Source organism: Lynx rufus, unplaced genomic scaffold, assembly GCF_022079265.1.
Source record: "Lynx rufus isolate CCGP_SWC_20201006 ecotype Redwood Valley unplaced genomic scaffold, mLynRuf1.p SCAF_9, whole genome shotgun sequence".
Lineage (NCBI taxonomy): Eukaryota > Metazoa > Chordata > Mammalia > Carnivora > Felidae > Lynx > Lynx rufus.
In genome coordinates this window covers 26,740,355-26,758,273 of record NW_025814897.1, presented here as the reverse complement: position 1 = coordinate 26,758,273, position 17,919 = coordinate 26,740,355, and the positions used below count along the sequence as shown (strand labels likewise).

At 43.3% G+C, this 17,919-nt stretch overlaps 1 protein-coding gene across 1 annotated transcript in view; it reads left to right on the top strand.

Moving 5' to 3' along the window:
• PRDM10 (PR/SET domain 10) overlaps positions 1-17,919 on the top strand; it is a 103,886-nt gene that overhangs the window by 80,111 nt on the left and 5,856 nt on the right. Inside the window, exons 14-20 of the mRNA XM_047070336.1 lie at positions 5,186-5,365; positions 6,287-6,397; positions 7,353-7,553; positions 8,231-8,374; positions 8,767-8,937; positions 10,641-10,781; positions 13,744-13,915. Of these exons, the coding sequence (XP_046926292.1) occupies positions 5,186-5,365; positions 6,287-6,397; positions 7,353-7,553; positions 8,231-8,374; positions 8,767-8,937; positions 10,641-10,781; positions 13,744-13,915 (1,120 nt within the window). The remainder of the gene's footprint in view (positions 1-5,185; positions 5,366-6,286; positions 6,398-7,352; positions 7,554-8,230; positions 8,375-8,766; positions 8,938-10,640; positions 10,782-13,743; positions 13,916-17,919) is intronic.

Sequence of the window (17,919 nt, the reverse complement as noted above, 5' to 3'; positions counted from 1 at the left end):
GGCAGAGAGAGAGGGAGACACAGAATCGGAAACAGGCTCCAGGCTCTGAGCCATCAGCCCAGAGCCCGATGCGGGGCTCGAACTCACGGACCGCGAGATCGTGACCTGGCTGAAGTCGGACGCTTAACCGACTGCGCCACCCAGGCGCCCCACATTAAAAATTTTTTAAAAAATAAAATGAGACATAATAAGTATCAGTTACCTGCCTGGAATTTAGAAGAAGCAAAGGAAAAACCTACAGGAGAATCAGATAAGAATTAAACAAGTAAATGTGGAAATAATAAAGTATTCTTCGTTGGGAAATCAGATGGTTTGCATTCAATAGAGAAACTCCAGTAATGTGGTTGTATGTCATGCTGTCATAGAAATGAAAAGAATCAGAAGTGGATGCAGGAAGGAAAAACTAATTTGAAAAAGTTGTATTACATAGAATGTGTAGACATTAAAGAGAAATAGGGAGTAATTTTCAGAGTTTAAGTTGATATATTGTGGAATATAATCCTGATAGCTTTCAGTATACAGTAGCATGGTTTAGAACTAATGTGAAAGGTGTAAATGGGCCTAGTATTTTTTGTTGTTGTTTCTGAATCAAAAAACAACACCAACAGTATATGTAAAAGGAAGGATCCCTGTCTTATGATGTTAACCGGTTGGCCATCCATCCATCCTATCCATTCCATATTTTTTCATAATCTCTTTTGTGCCAGATGTTATTTTCACACCATGCAGGTAAAACACCTTGCTGCTTTCATGTTCTCCTTTACCTTCACCCAGTGTGTTATACAGGGTTCAATCAGAGAAGCAAACCCACTAGAGTTGTGTGGTAAAGGATTTTCTTATGGGAATAAGAACTTCATTATAGAAGAAGAGAAGTAAGAGTCTGGCAGGAAAAGTTGGAGGATCAGAGAAGAGTCACTAAGGCACCCTTCTGAAACCCTGGTCTGGGTAGATAATGGGAATTTACCTGGGAGTCTGGGAACCCAGGCACCTGCACCAGGCTCAGGAAAGAGAGCTGGTGCTGTCCGTGGGAGGCTGGTGCTGCCTGTGTTAGTGAACGCGGACTGGCCAGCAGCACCTGCTCCCAGGAAGAGGGCTGGTGGCCTAGTGGGAGACAACAAGGGTGAGTGAGGCTGTCCTGCATCTGACCCACAGCCTCATGGCCGCTGCTTCATTTCCACCTTGCAGTCTGGTGCGAGCCTCTTTCTTAGCTAAGACTAACTGGGAACCACACGGGGAAGGGGATCCGTGTAAATGTAGTTAGTTCCCTTTAGTCAGATTGACACATTATAAAAGCACAATGTACCTACAACCCATTTTTCAGACTATAGTGAGTTATTTTTCTAGAGCACAAATCTGATGCCATGTCCCTTCAGAAAAACCCTTTAATTTTAATTAATGTTCTTAAAGTTTATTTATTTATTTTGGGAGAGAGAAATTGAGAGTATGCCCGAGTGGGCAAGGAGCAGAGAGAGAGTGAGAGAGAGAGAGAATCCCAAGCAGGCTCCATGCTGTCAGCACAGAGCCTGACACGGGGCTTCATTCCACAAACCATGAGATCATGACCTGAGCCAAAATCAAGAGTTTGACACTTAACCAACTGAGCCACCTGGGTGCCCCAAAACCCTTTAATTTTAATAGCCACCTAGATAGATTCCTAAGTGCTTATCACTTAAATGTGACCACAAGGCACCTGGATGGTTCAGTCAGTGGGGTATGCAACTCTTGATCTCAGGGTTATGTGTTCAAGCCCCATGTTGGGTATAAAGTTTACTTAATTTAAAAAAGTCACCACAAGATTTGGCTCCCATAACAGAATATACAGAGTTGTCAAATCACTAAATTGTACACTTGAAACTAATGTAACCTTTTGTGTGTCATCTAAACTCTAGTGTTTTTTTCGGGCGCCTGGGTGGCTTAGTTGGTTGAATGTCCGGCTTCAGCTCAGGTGATGGTCTCACAGTTTGTGATTTCCAGCCCTGCGTTGGGTTCTCTGCTGTCAGCACGGAGCCTGCTTCAGATCCTCTGTCTCCCACTCTCTCTGCCCCTCCCCCCGCCATGAATTACAATAAAAAAATAATAAACTCTAGTGGTTTTTTTTTTTACATGTTTATTTGTTTTGAGGGGGAGAGAGAGAGAGAGAGAGAGAGAGAGTGTGTGTGTGTGTGTGTGTGTGTGCTCGTGTGCAAGCAGCAGGGTGGGGGGCAGACAGAGAGGAGGAGAGAGAATCCCAAGCAGAGCCTGTTGCAGGGATCGATTCCATGAACTGTGAGATCATGACCTGAGCCGAAATCAAAAAGTTGTCCACTTAACTGACTGAGCCACCCAAGCACCCCTACCCTCTGGTTAAAAACAGAATCCGGCTCCCAGTTACCTCTGCATTTCCCCCTTCCACTTTGTACTCTGTTCTACTGAACTGTGTGCTTTGCTTAAGTGTGGCATGCTGCCTCTCCTGGGGGCTTTGCATCTGCTCTCCTTTACACCCCACCCCTGCTTGAAATATACTTTCCAACTCTCTCATCATTCCACCCAGCTGATGGCACTTCGTAGAGGCGTTTCTTGCTGCCCTCCCCTCCACTGGCTGAAGTGCTTCTGCTTCTCCTGTGTGTTCCCCTAGGACCCTTTACTTATAACCTTGTCATAGCACTTATACTGAGTTGTAATTGTCCTACTACACGCTCCATGAGGGCAGCACGTGTAAAGACAAGGCAGGACCTTCTGGCTTTTAGGAGCTCTCAGGGTTTTTTTTTTTTCTTTCTTTCTTTTAATTTTTTTTAATGTTTATTTATTATTGAGAGAGAGAGATACAGAGCATGAGCAGGGGAGGGGCAGAGAGAGGGGGAGACACAGAATCTGAAGCAGGCTCCAGGCTCTGAGCTGTCAGCACAGAGCCCAATGTGGGGCTTGAACTCACAAGCTGCGAGATCATGACCTGAGCTGAAGTCGGTCGCTTAACAAACTGAGCCACCCAGGTGCCCCGGTTTTTTTCTTTTCTTATAAAATTTTTTTTAATGGTTATTTGATTTTGAGAAGGTGCAGGTGGGGGAGGGGCAGAGAGAGGGGGACAGAGGATCCAAAGCGCGCTCTGCGCTGACAGCAGAGGGCTTGATGCAGGGGCTTGAACCCATGAACCATGAGATCATGTCCTGAGCTTAAAGTCGGACACTTAACTGACTGAGCCACCCAGACGCCTCAGGAACTCTCAGTTTAAAGAGAAGATTAGAGGGACACCTGGATGGCTTAGTCTGAGGAGCGTGTGACTCTTGATCTCAGAGTCTTGATTCGAGCCCCGTGTCAGATATAGAGATTACTTAAATAAATAGCACTTAAAAACATTATTACTGCTACTGTAATAAAGAAAAGAATAAAATGCCATGAGGATGAACTCTGACTCCAGGTGTAGGAGAGACTTCATAAATAAGGTGACCCTTGAATTCATGAAAGGGTGGGGAAGAGTTAGCCTGCTAGAGAAAGGGACAGGAGGAGGAGGGAGGGAGAGAGGGATAAAGACACCCCAGAGGCATTTTAAAGCTGGGCTGAACTAAGGCACAGGCAGAGGGCACGGAGAAGAGGGCCCCTATTCAAAACAAACGTCTGAGGGAGAATTGGTAGGACTTTGTGTCTGAATGAAAGGCTGATGGTTAGACAACGAGGGCTTGGGATTTGTAGCTTGGGAGGCTAGGTGTTTGGGAAAGTTGGTGATTCGGCAGCAAGATTTAGGCAGGAGGAGAGAGTAGGGGCGTAATGGATTGGTGTTAGGGCTGTTAGGACGGAAAAGCCTTGCTGAGATTTGTCCTTCAGCAAACATGTCTGTCTCTGCATGCAGAGCACAGAGAAGTACTAGTAGTAGGCTTTTGGATTTAGGCAGTGATTCAGTAAAAATAAATTGGCTTGTTTAAAGGGAATAGGTGGGGGAAATTGGTGAATATAGAAACGTAACAGAAGTCTGAGGCGGTGACTTTGATCACTGTATCTAAAGAGACTAAAGATAAATACTGTTATTTAGGGCAGGGTTTGTAATCCAGACTTTACTGCAAATAAGGAGACTCTCAAATTCTCTCCTGGGCTTTCCAGGAATTAGATGGGTGGCAGTAGGAGGAAAGAGCAGCTGGGTGTCGTGCAGAAGGGAGAGGTAGGTGAGGGGTGCCGAGCTTTGGAAATCTGAATTCAGCGTGGTTCCTGATACGTGGTGGGCACTCAAGAAATACTTGTTAAATGCACTGAAAAATGCAGTGGTTAAATAAAAGTCCCTATACGGAAACGTGGGGAGGACTGTTATGGTGAGCAGGATCAAAATCTTTATAAGACCAGGGCGCCTGGGTGGCTCAGTCGGTTGGATGTCCAGCCTTGACTCAGGTCATGATCTTGTGGTTCGTGGGTTTGAGCTCCATGTCGGGCTCTGTGCTGACAGCTCGGAGCCTGGAGGGAGACACAGATTCTGTGTCTCCCTCTCTGCCCTGCCCCTGCTTGCACTCTGTCTCTGTCTGTCTCTCAAAAATAAATAAACATTAAAAAAAAAAAACAACTTTGTAAGACCAGCAACAGTTTAATCATATGTGTGAGAGAAGAGAGCCATGCTGGATAAGGGAGGTGGCATTTGTTTGAATTCGTTTTTACTCGGGATGGGCTCTGCCTGATTTTCTCTCTACGGACTCATATCAACATGTATCACTAGATGAGGTCATCAAACTAAGATCTGTGACCTAGACTGTTATGCTCCATTCACAGTGGGCCATGGAATTGTTTACTTGAACCTCTAAATCCACAAAATGAGAAATTCTTAAATTTATGTGGGATTTAGAAGAATATCATAACATTTGCTAAAATGTGTGGGAATTGAGCATTCATGTGGCTTTGTAGATCTAGTATTACTTATCATCCATTATCAATTTACCTTGTGGTTCGTAATACCAAACCTACTCCATTATCCTTTGATCTCTTCCACATACACGTGAAGTCCTTCTTCTCAGAGACCAAGGCTCAGTGGGACACACTTACTTGCTAGTGGACAGAGTAATCCCCGGTCATTTTTCATGTCCTTGTACCCTCCAGCACCCTAGCAACTCAGGTGCATCATGGCAGGTTGTGCTTACTAGGAACTTGTATTGCTTTTTTTAATCCTTTCATTGAAAGCTTTTCTACCCCTGCTCCCCACTCCCTTGCCTTTTCAAAACTTCCCTCTAAATAGCGAAAAGACAAACTACGGGAACATATGCAGAGGATGCATAATCCTGAGAGAGAGGCCAAGAAAGCCGACCGCATCAGCCGCTCCAAGACGTTCAAGCCTCGTATCACGTCCACGGACTACGACAGCTTCACGTTCAAGTGCCGCCTGTGTATGATGGGCTTCCGGAGACGGGGCATGCTGGTCAGTGCCAAACGGCTTCCACACCTACCTATTTCTGTTTATGGGGCTGACTTCTGTGCAGTATCCTGTACGAGATTGGTCAGTAGGTTCTGTCCGTGGTTAGGGGAGAAGTTGGAAGTGCGTAATGCCCAACGGGGTTCTCTCCTTTCCAGGCCCCCCCTGCCCTCCTTTGCCGCAGCTCATTTCTGGTGACCTCTTGGGAGAGGTCTTTTTCTGTCGCTTTTCATTACTAGTTTTCTTTGCCTTCACCCTTCTCAATCTCTGCTCTTATACTTTATTTCCCTCTTCTCTTTTGTGTTCCTGAACATATTTTCTGGTGAGGTCTTTCCTTGTCTCCAACTGCTCCCTTTTCCAGATGTGATACGATACTAAAAGGAAACTGCCCCTCAAAGCTGGGTATGACCCAGGTTAGCAGACACATTAGGGTAGCCAGTTCACTGCCCTCAATTCATTTGGACCTCATTACGGTTTTGGCAGAATATATTTCTGCTGGCAGCTAAAGGCATAGGGCATTATTTACAACTTAGAACCTGAGTTTGCATCTCATTCAGTGTCCTCAGTAAGGCTAGGGCACTAAACAATGAAAGACAGGTTTGCATCTGGAGAATTCAACAACGAAATTCGTGCCAGTGTAATTTTCAATTTTCCATCAGCAGGTCTTCCAGTCAGAGTGTTAATGGAATCTGCAGTGACCCAATTCCCCTTCAGTAATTTGCTGAATTACTGTTAGCTCCCGTCAACGGTGACTGTTAAGGCTTGGTGTCAGATGGGCCTGGCAGTGCTGGTTCTGGCCACATGCCCTATTGTTTTGGGGCACTGCTTCAGAGAATGCCAACTTCCAGCAGTCTAGACCAGGGGCGTTTGGTTAGTGTCTGTCTGTAATGGGCTCTCTTTTTCTCATTTGCTTCTTCCCCTCTTTAGGTAAATCACTTATCAAAGAGGCACCCAGACATGAAGATAGAAGAGGTGCCAGAGTTAACTCTGCCCATCATAAAACCCAACCGCGATTACTTTTGTCAGTATTGTGATAAGGTAAAAGGCAACGTGTCTCTCTGGGAGCCCTGTGCAGAGCCCATGTGTCTGCATGTATAAATACATACTCGGATCTTGCAGTTACTCTTAACAGATGGTTCCCTGTCTCTCGGTAGTTTTCCATTCAGATGAGAAAGGGCTAGAAGCGCAGCCTCATTTTAAGCCAATTTTTTTTTTTTCTGAAGCATTAGTTGACTTTGTGTTTAACACTTTTCCTTCATTCTGTGATTTTTGTTGTAAATGTAGAGGCTTACCAGGAGCTTAGTATATGAATTCATTTCAAATTCCTAAGCTCCAAAGTGAAGGTGTTCATCATCCTCCTTGTAAAATATACAGGTTTTGGATTTCTAGAAGATTGAGTAGGATGTAGAGAAGTTTTGCAATGGAAGACTCTTTGTACTATTTCATTCTTACTTTTGTGCAGTTACAGAAAGACAGAATATACACGTATGGTTCCATTGCAATATTGTTCCCTTATACAACAATGTAGTTGTGTCAGCTTAAAACTGGGAAGCTTTCTAAAGTGTAGATTCATCATTTCAGGTACTAGTCGCTATTAGACTTGCCATTTTGGAGGATTCTTTGGCATCTAGTACTAGTAAACATATGGGAGCTTTTGCAGAAAGGCAAAATGGGATGAATGGGCCTTTGAAACAATCCTTTTTCTGTGATTATGTAACCACCTCTTAAACTTTAGGGTAAAGCGTATTTTTATTATTACTATCTTAGATATATAAATTCCAAGAAGATACTTAGCATATCTATATTATGTTCTTATTTTATTTATTTAGGTTATATCCTTATTATCCTTTAATATATCTGCTAATATATTTTATTTTGGGCTACATGAATGCTTTTTCTCATTTCTCATACCTAACAGTGGAACCGTTAGTTTGCTTTAAGTAAGAAAGTGGAACCGCATACCGCTTTCATGGTGGAGCATTTGAATTTGCAGGTTTATAAAAGTGCCAGCAAGCGAAAAGCCCATATTCTGAAGAACCATCCAGGGGCTGAGCTCCCACCAAGCATTCGCAAGCTCCGTCCAGCTGGCCCTGGAGAACCAGACCCCATGCTGAGCACCCACACCCAACTCACTGGCACGATCGCCACCCCTCCCGTCTGCTGCCCTCACTGCTCCAAACAGTACAGCAGCAAGGTATGGGGAAAGGCTTTGACTGCATCTGAATCAAGGTCATTATTCAAGGAATCTCTTAAGAGAAGGTGGTGATTCACTTGCTCTGAATTGATGGGGCACTAACGGAGTTGTTTTCCTAGGTCAGATGGCTAAGGAGCTGCTTCCTGAGAATAGGGACCGCAAGTCCAAATGAGAACAGAATAGTGGAATTTCCCCAGTTAATGCATCTCATATATAGGCCGAGCACTCGATTGGTTTCCTCTTCCCTTGGTCTGCAGAGGGTCTCATATTTGAATATTCTATGATCATAGTTTATGAGCTCAGGCTTACAGAAACACTACATAGGAACTTATGTGATAGATCTTGAAAAGGGGTCATTCTTGGTTGGGGGGAGGTTGTGATTGATTGCTGTACGTATTGGTGGATTAGGGGATGCTATGAGGTATTCTGACCTTGCTTGACATTGTGGGGGGGTCACATGAATCTTCAATTTCTTTTCAGCCTCTTCCTTTCTCTCTTTCATACTGTTGTACTGCTTTGGGAGGAACAGGCGTGGCGTCAGCATCACTCTATTTTTTTTTTGTTGTTGTTTTTTTAAGGCATTAAAGACCTTAGGAATCTTTGGAGGGTTTACATTTGAGAAGGGTGGAAAACAACAAATTCTAGTAATTATTCTTGGTTTTGCCGTAATTTTTCAGACCAAGATGGTACAACACATTCGAAAGAAGCATCCAGAGTATGCCCAGCTCCCTAACACCTTACATACACCACTGACAACAGCCGTGATCAGTGCTACCCCAGCTGTGTTAACCACAGACAGTGCCACTGGAGAGACCGTGGTGGTAAGTGTGTGACTGAGGAGGGCACCTCACCTCCTTCAGTGCCTATCACAGCTTCCATTTCCACAGCTTGTGTCTATCTTGCTATTTAATTGGCTGCAAATGTAGCCCATTTTCCTCCAATTTTCTGCACAGGGCATTATGCTTATGGTTGGTTGGTCTCCTAGTCGACGCTTTCCAAAGCTCTCTGTACAAGGGGTAGCAAGAAATATTCAGTGCTGCTCCCCTGTGGCGAGAGGGTAACTCCATTGGGCCTGACACAGAGAGATAGATACAGATATATAGGTAATCTTCTAGCATCTTCTCACCTTTGGATTTTTTCCTATCTGAGCTCAGGGCTAGTTTGTACAAGCAGGAGTGTTACCAGCTAATGTGTTTTTTGGTGACTTTTCTAGACAACAGACCTCCTGACCCAAGCCATGACAGAGCTGTCCCAGACGTTAACAACAGATTACCGGACGCCGCAAGGGGACTACCAGAGAATTCAGTATATTCCTGTGTCACAGTCTACATCTGGTCTTCAGCAACCACAGCATATACAGCTGCAGGTGGTGCAAGTAGCTCCGGTACCGTATCACACTTACTTCTCTTTACCTTCGTGCCTGCCATGTTGCCACTAGCCAATATGGCAGGCGGGCCATCACAAGCACCCAACTCTCAGAGCTGGGGCTGGACCCGATGGAATGTGCTTGTGCACCTAAGTTCTGAGTCTAAGGCATTCGTAAACCCCTCCCCATCCCCCCCCGCCGGCTATAGAGGGCTCTGGACTCAGCAGTGTAAGAGATTCCTCTCAATAGCAGTGTAGAGATTTTAGGCTCGAGTGTACACTGTAATCCCGTGCCATTGCAGGACAGTACCATATGAACTCTTTCGGAGCCTCTTCCGGACCCTTGAGCACCAAAGTTGACTATGTGGTGAGGAACCAGCTTGATAAGTCCCTATGTGGGCATCGAACAACTAACATGAGTGGGAGGTTGTGAAGAGTAATTGTGAGTTTTGAGTGTCAGTCAATATCTTATTACTACAGAGGTATAACTGTGTTCCTTCTATCAGATGATTAGTAGCTCATTCTCACTAATTAGGGAGCTAGAAGAAGGAATCCTCCCTAAACTATTGTTTTACTTAAGTATGCTGAGGAAGTGTACTCAAGGCACAAATGAACAAACTTGTTGCTTTGAAATCATTTGGTCTCTGAAAGTTTAGAATTAATACCAGAGTGGGAAATGGGGAGTTGCTACTGTCATTGACTGTTCTTTACCTTTTTTTTCCCTTTGGGAAGGTTCTTAACTTCAGCCTTTGGAGGAACCTTTGAATCCCTGAAGTTGCCTGTAGAGTATGATGTATATGTACATTATTCTAGAAAAGGGGACTGTACTTTTGCCAGGTTTTCAGAGATGTCTGGGATACATAAAAGGTTAGGAAACACTATTATAGTGGGTCAATAGTGACAAAAGCTAAAAGCAAACTCTCTTGTTTGATCTCTTTTAACTGATCAAGGGTAGGTCATTAAATTTAATTGAAGCTTAATGGAAAAAGACTTGATTCCTGAGAGCTTCTCATTCCAGCTTTTTATAAGGAGCTGTATTCCTTCTATCTCCTTCTTTTCTAGAGTTAGTGTTAGTGGCTTATGTTTTATAAGCATAATATTTATTAATTTATTTATTTAGAGAGTGCATGTGCGTGAGCAGAGGAGGGACAGAGAGTCACAGGCAGGCTCCACTCTCAGCACAGAGCCCAATGCGGGGCCTGATCCATGACCCTGGGATCATGACCTGAGCTGAAATCAAGAGTTGGACTCTCAACCGACTGAGCTACCCAGGCACCCCACATAAGCATAATTTTTAAAACTGTTTTCTTTTCTGGACCACTTAGGTAGCTCAGTCAGTTGAGGGTCTGACTCTTGATTTTGGCTCAAGTCATGATCTCACGGTTTGTGAGTTTGAGCCCCGCATCAGGCTCTGTGCTGACAGTGTGGAGCCTGCTTGAGATTCTCTCTTACTCCTTCTCTCTCTCTCTCTCTCTCTCTCTCTCTCTGCCCCTCCCCCACTCACCTCTGTGTCTCAAAAATAAATAAATAAACATTTAAAAAAAACCCAACTGTCTTCTTTTCTAACATTTACCAGCTTGGCTCAGTTATGGGCTCTCTGGGAGTGAGGCTTAGGCTGTCGAGTTCCATCTGCTCTTCTGCTGGGACATTGTCCTAGCTGAGTATCTTCTCTGGAAGGATCTCCCTTACTCTCCATCAATATGCATCTGGTTCTCCCTCCAGGCCACGTCCCCTCACCAGTCTCAGCAGTCCACCGTGGACGTCGGCCAGCTCCACGATCCTCAGACCTATGCCCAGCATGCCATCCAGGTGCAGCACATCCAAGTCACAGAGCCCACTGCCCCTGCTTCATCGTCATCCCAGGTACGCTCTCCGACTGTTCACCCGGGGGGTAACACAGCCTAGGAAAGTTTCATGCGAAGAGTAAGGTGTTAATAAATATTTTTTGAATGGATGTAGCTCTGCTTTTTCAATAATAGACTCTGTCATTCAGACACAATAAGACTCCACAAAGTCACCTTCCTCACCAAAATTCAAGAAACACCTTAGCAATTGGATACTATCAGACAGTCCTTTAGAATAGGAAGCAAAGTCTCTAGGATGTAAAATCACAGGGCTCCTTTTGGTCAGGGGAAGCTAATCACTGAAAGCAAGTGTGTCCACAATGCCAATATTAAAACTGGAGGTGGGGGGGGGCACCTGGGTGGCTCAGTTGGTTAAGGGTCTGACTTCGGCTCACGTCATGATCTTGTGGTTTGTGAGTTTGAGCCCCACGTCGGCCTCTGTGCTGACAGCTCAGAGCCTGGAGCCTGCTTCAGATTCTATGTGTCCCTCTCTCTCTGCTCCTCCACTGCTCATGCTCTGTCTCTGTCTCTCTGTCTCTCTCTCTCTCTCAAAAATAAACATTAAAAAAATAAAATAAATAAAATTAAAAAATAAAATAAAACTGGAGGTGGGGCACCTGAGTAGCTCAGTAGGTTAAGCATCTGACTCTTGATTTTGGCTCAGGTCATGATCTCACGGTTCATGAGTTCAAGCCCCACATTGGGCTCTGTGCTGACAGTACAGAGCCTACTTGGAATTCTGTCTCCTTCTGCCTCTGCTCCTTCCCTGCTTCCTGTCTATTTCTCTCTCAAAATAAGCAAAGATAAACTTAAGAGAAAAAAAGAAAGAAACAGGATATGAAGTGAAGGTATCTGAACCAGAAAGGATACATGTAGTCCCACCTCTGATATCCCCTGGTTCCGCATGCCATGTGCCTAGGTAATTAAAAGTTTTAAATCACGCTGACAGACCGTTAAATAAAATACGTTCTTTGCAACGACATGGATGGAGCTACAGAGTATTATGCTGAGTGAAATAAGTCAGTCGGAGAAAGACAGATAGCTTATGATTTCACTCATATGTAGAACTGAAGAAACAAAACAAGCAAAGGGGAAAAAAAAGAGACAGAGGCAAACCAAGAAACAGACTCTTAATTATAGAGAACAATGTGATGGTGACAGAGGGAAGGTGGGTGAGGAGATGGGTGAAATAAGGGATGGGGACTAAGGAGGGCACTTGTGATGAGTACCAGGTGTTGTATGGATGTGTTGAATCACTGTATTGTCCATCTGAAAGTAAGATTACATGCTATGTTAACTAACTGGAATTTAAATAAAAACTTAAAAAATGTTCTGTTTTCCAACTTGATATACACATATACTTTCATAATAACAAAATTGAAAAGTATGTGTAAAGTAATAATTGATCCTAAATCACATGGATAGAGCCAATTCTAAATTGCTTGCCTTTCTGCCAAATGCGTGGGTGGCACTGGCAGTTGCCTGGCTGGGGTGGGAAGAAGTGAGAGAAAGGATTTCTTCCCTCCTTTGCTGGCTCTGTGCCCTTTGAATTGCTGCAGAAATCCATAGGATAAACACCTATTTTCTCTGCCTTCCTGTTTACTGAGGGCCGTTGGCGGTGGGAGGCTGTGCCTCTTGCCATCTGACGGCCTTTCCCCTCCCTCTAGTGTGAGGTCCAGCCACCGCGAGGTTTCTGTTACTTACTTCTCCCAGTCCCAGATAGGCTGCCTCTGTCCACAAAGGGCCCAACCTCCCTCCCCCCCCCCACCCCTAGCATCACACCACTAAGTTTCTCAAAGAGGCTGGAGGGACTCCTGTGAGTTCCTTTTCAAGAATATGGTGGCACAGGGACAGCCTTCCCCAAGACAGCTCTCCCTTTCTTCTCATGCAGCCTCCAGCCTGCACCTCACAGGGCCTTCTGTGTACCCACATAGATACTCTGACCCACACGTCTCAGCTTCTTCCACATTCTTGCAAATGGGGATCCAGTGGCCACCCCCTTGGTTCCACGTGCCCAAATACCATTAACAGAGCCTGTATCCAAAAGATAGGACCCTTGCAGGATGACAAACCCAGGGAAGACACTTGTGCAGCCCTGGAAGTGGGTACAGGGCTGTTTCCACAGGGAATGGGGGACTCTGGTTCCCAACATGTCACCTATAAGGGGATACATATTCCAGGTCTGTGGTCTAAGGATGGGTCTTGCCAGGGTCTAAGGACGATGTGGATATATGGATAAGTTATAAAGGTTCAGAAGAGGGAAAGATTATGTTTAGCAGGGAATCAAGTGTATTTATGTGCAAGTGGTGTTTGAATTAGGTCTTGAAGGAGGGGTAGGATTTTGACATGGTAGTTGGGGGAGGCATTGAGATCTGAATGTGCTCTCATTGTGAGTAAAGACACAGAGTGGGCAACTGGTGCATTTAAGGAAAACTGTTTAGGTTAGTAACAGGAAATGATGCTTGAGAAAACAGAAAGGCAGTTTGGAGCTGGCTTAAACACAAACGATGGAGCTTGGACTTTATCCTGTGGACAGGAGTAAGCCTCTCCACTGGATGTCTGCCTGTGTACCTGTGTTCATCTCCACTAACTGGGTGGGATTTCCCAGTGTTCTCACTGGAAATGATAATTTCTGAGTTCTACTACAGATTCGCTTTGTGATATAGGCAAGTCCTTTAGCTTCTCAATTTTTTACATCTTATGTAATGGAGATAATTATACTTTCATTCACTTATCGTTCTGGTAAGCTTGGTGAAATTAATTTTGGGGATATTCTTGTAGATAATTCCTTGCAAGCTAATTAGGACTGCATCGTTATGATTGCTTTTCATTAATCCTGATCTTATTGAAAATACTATTATTTTAGCAGTGATACTTTCAGTGTTATAATTCATGTTAGCCAGATTTATTTTCTTCCGTTATTTGTGAGTCTTAACTATACTGGAAGTTCATTGTTTTCTACTCCTGCTTTGTCTTTCTAGGTATCTGGGCAGCCCTTGAGCCCTGCCTCCCAGCAGTCCCAGCAAGGGCTCAGTCCCTCCCATATACAAGGCAGTTCCTCCACACCTGGCCAGGCTCTCCAGCAGCAGCAGCAGGGCTCCTCTGTACAACACACCTACCTACCCAACGCTTGGAATTCTTTCCGTGGCTACTGTAAGAAATGGGGATAATGCTGAGTAGCTCATGGGTGGGGAAATCTACAGCCATGGGTCATAGTTTCATCAGCTTTAGAAATAGATGTTCTTGGGGCGCCTGGGTGGCGCAGTCGGTTAGGCGTCCGACTTCAGCCAGGTCACGATCTCGCGGTCCGTGGGTTCGAGCCCCGCGTCGGGCTCTGTGCTGACTGCTCAGAGCCTGGAGCCTGTTTCCGATTCTGTGTCTCCCTCTCTCTCTGCCCCTGCCCCGTTCATGCTCTGTCTCTCTCTGTCCCAAAAATAAATAAACGTTGAAAAAAAAAATTAAAAAAAAAAAAAAAAGAAATAGATGTTCTGGATGAAATTATCACTAGCCATTTTCTGCAGTCTGTAGTGCATGTACTTGAATGAGTTTCATGACCAAGTTCAAAGCAGCATTCTGATCTCAGAGAGCCACCCATTTCAGAGACATGAGGAACACTGCCAGAGGAAGTAACTGGAGACAGGTAGACTAAAGAGCAGAATAGGTGGTTGTAGGATATGTTGATTGCCTTCATATCAAAGGATGTGCTAGATCCTGGGTATACAAAAAATTTATATTGACATTCGTATCAGTAACACCACACAATAATAATGTCAGTCAATTTCTATTAAGTTCTGTGTGCCTGGAATGATTCTAAACCATATGTATATTGCATTCAGGATTCACAACAACCTGTAAGTATAATTATTTTTCCACAATTTATTTATTTATTTTGAGAGAGAGAGAGGTAGCAGGGGAGGGGCAGAGAGAGAGAGAGAGAGAGAGAGAAAGAATCCCAAGGAGGCTCTGCACTGTCAGCACAGAGCCTGATGAAGGGCTCCAACATATGATCCGTGAGATCATGACCTGAGCTGAAATCGAGAGTTGGACACTTACAACTGAGCCACTTAGGAACCCCTATAAGTACAGTTGTTATTTGTGCTTTACAAATAGGGAAATTCAGACACAGAGTGATTTGCCCAAGGAACATAGTACCTAGTTTCTCAAATATTTAGAGGATTGGAACCCAGGCAGTCTGGCTTCAGAGTTTATACTCCAAACCACCCCACTGTGGGTGGCCTCTCCTTATAAGATGGTCTTTGGCTCAAAGAAATCATTATCTAGTAGAGAGAAAGAGATATGAATAGTTGCTTTCACAGCTCTGCAATTAGTGTTACAGAAGCAGTAAAAGACTGACTGCTCAAGGTAACAGATTTGGTGGGGACAGTAGTCTTGGATATGAGCTGGAAAGTGTGAGATCTTTATGGTCAAAGATCTGGAATAGAGGAACAGTTCAACCTCAGGAGCAGGGACTATGAGCAGCAGAAGTGGAGAAGAAAGGGAGACCGGTGCTGATCATTCTTCTACTATTGATTTCCTTCTTTGAGTCCGTCTCCATTGTCATTGATCTTTGGCCATGTTATATACATTTGGTATGGAATCAGGCTCAAACTCTACCTTTTAGTTGTATTTACAATCTACTCTCTTAAATATTGGTGGTCACAATGAGGGTTTAGTCTTGTTTCTAGTCAGGGAAAGATTCCTACTCATGAAATACCAGAATGCTGGTGAGTACACTGATATTTACACTAAGTTCAATTCCTGTTAAAGAAATGTGGAATCATGAAGATTGCCATGGTAATAATAGTATGAGCTAGTATTCCAACCTGAAGAAAAGATTGTGGAATTTAAGGGTTTTTTTTTTAAATTAAAAACAATTTTTTTTTAATTAAAAAAAAAATTTTAAGTAGGTTCCATACCCATTGTGGGGCTTGAACTCATGACCCTGAGATTAAGAGTCACACATTCTATTGACTAAGCCAGCCAGATACCCTTGGAATTGAAGTTTTTTTTTTTTTTTTATTAGGGAAAACATTTAAAATATGCAAAAATAAAATAGCATAATGAATGCTTTTGTAGCCATTATCCAACTTCAGTTATCAACTCAGAGTCAATCTTGTCTCCTCTGTACCCCCCATCATTCTTTCCTAGACCTCCAACTATATAATAATCCATATTATTTCATCCATAAATATTTTCTTTTTTAAAAAAAATTTTTTTAATGTTTTATTTATTTTTGACAGAGAGAGAGAGAGAGAGAGAGCATGAGCAGGGGAGGGGCAGAGATACATGGAGACACAGAATCCGAAGCAGGCTCCAGGCTCTGAGCTGTCAGCCCAGAGCCCGACGTGGGGCTCGAACTCGTGAACCACGAGATCGTGACCTGAGCTGAAGTAGGACGCTCAACCGACTGAGCCACCCAGGCGCCCCCATAAATATTTTCTAAAACACAACTCCAGTACTGTTCTCAAAGCTAGAAATAAATGACAGCAATTCTTTAATAACCATCAAATACCCAGTGTTCATGTTTCTGTTACTGTCTCGTAATTTTTCTTTTAATAATTTGTTTGTTCAAATTGGGTACCAAATAAGTCTCAAGCATTGCAATTTGTTATTTCTTTTGAGTCTTTTTTAAGATTTTAATTTTTAAGTATTCTTTATACCCAATGTGGGGCTCAAACCTACAACCCCTAGATCAAGAGTCACCTGTTCCACTGACTGAGCCAGCCAGCCCTTGAGTTTTGTTTTTTGTTTTTTTAATGTTTGTGTTCTCTCTCTTTTAAGTTGCAACTTCTGTGTTGAAGAAACTGAGTCATTTGTTTGGTAGAATTTCTCACACTCTGGATTTTGCTGTTGGCATTCCTAAATTATCATTTAAGATGCTTTCTTCTGTCCCTTTTATTTCCTGTTGACTGGAGGCTCAATCAAATTCAGGTTCAGTTTTGTCCCATAATATATTTATGGCTGGTGGTGTGTACTTTCATCAGGAGGCACATAATGTTTGGTTGTCTGTCTTTTTCCTTGGTTCCACTATTTCATTAGGAATCATAAAGTTGTCATATTCTGATTCTATCATTCTTCACTCACTTATCAGCTAGGAAACTTCTGTAAAGAAAAGGTTTTTGTCTTAACAGATGATTCTGAGGTACAGTTTGCACAGGAAAGTACAGTTTTACACTTAAATATCCAGTTCATCTCCTTCATTTACCAATTTTCAAAATAATAAGTTATTTCCTAGTATTATCCAAGGTGACTAACGAGGGGTATGTGTGTGTATCTTAGTATCATTGTGTTCTCATGAATTTCAACACATTGGATATGTTTCAAACCATTGTTACCCTTATTGATGCTAAGATTATGCCATCCTTGGCCAATGGGAGCATCTTCAAATTGGCCTCTGTGTCTTTTCTATATGACTCCGTAGTCTTTTTAAAACATTTTTTATTTTTTATTTATTTTTGAGTGTGAGAGAGAGAGAGAGAGCACACGTGCATGAGTGGGGGAGGGGCAGAGAGAGAGAGGGAGACACAGAATCTGAAGCAGGCCCCAGGCCCTGAGCTCCAAACTGTCAGGGCAGAGCCCAATGCAGGGCCTGAACTCATGGTCTGTGAGATCATGACCTGAGCTGAAGTCAGTTGCTTAACTGACTGAGCCACTCAGGTGCCTCCTTCGTAGTCTTTTATAACATCTTGCATGCTGGTATGATCTCATGTTCTGGGCTCATCTTAGAAGGTTTCCTGCACCAGCTCGGGAATTAGCCAGAAGCCAGAAGCTTTGGGTCCTTTTAAAGGAAAATATTATATAAAGACCATCAACTGGATGCTAGGGTGAACTTTGTTTTTAATTTGCTTTAATAACACTGCGTTGAAATAGAATTCTAGTTAGATTACATTGTGATTACTAGGCAATAGTGGATACATTTGCCAGTGATTCAAATCCGAATATAAAAGATAAAAATATGGAGCTAAGAGGTAAACCTTTGCAACTTATTTCAAGGTTTTAAGAAATCATTGAATATTTTGTTTTATGGATATTCAAAGGCTCATTTGGGGGTGATGCATTGATTGTTTCTGATATTTGATAATTCTTTGCTAACCTCCTATGATCATTCTTATCAGAATATCAAGAAATCATATCATTATAAAATTCTCACAGCAAGC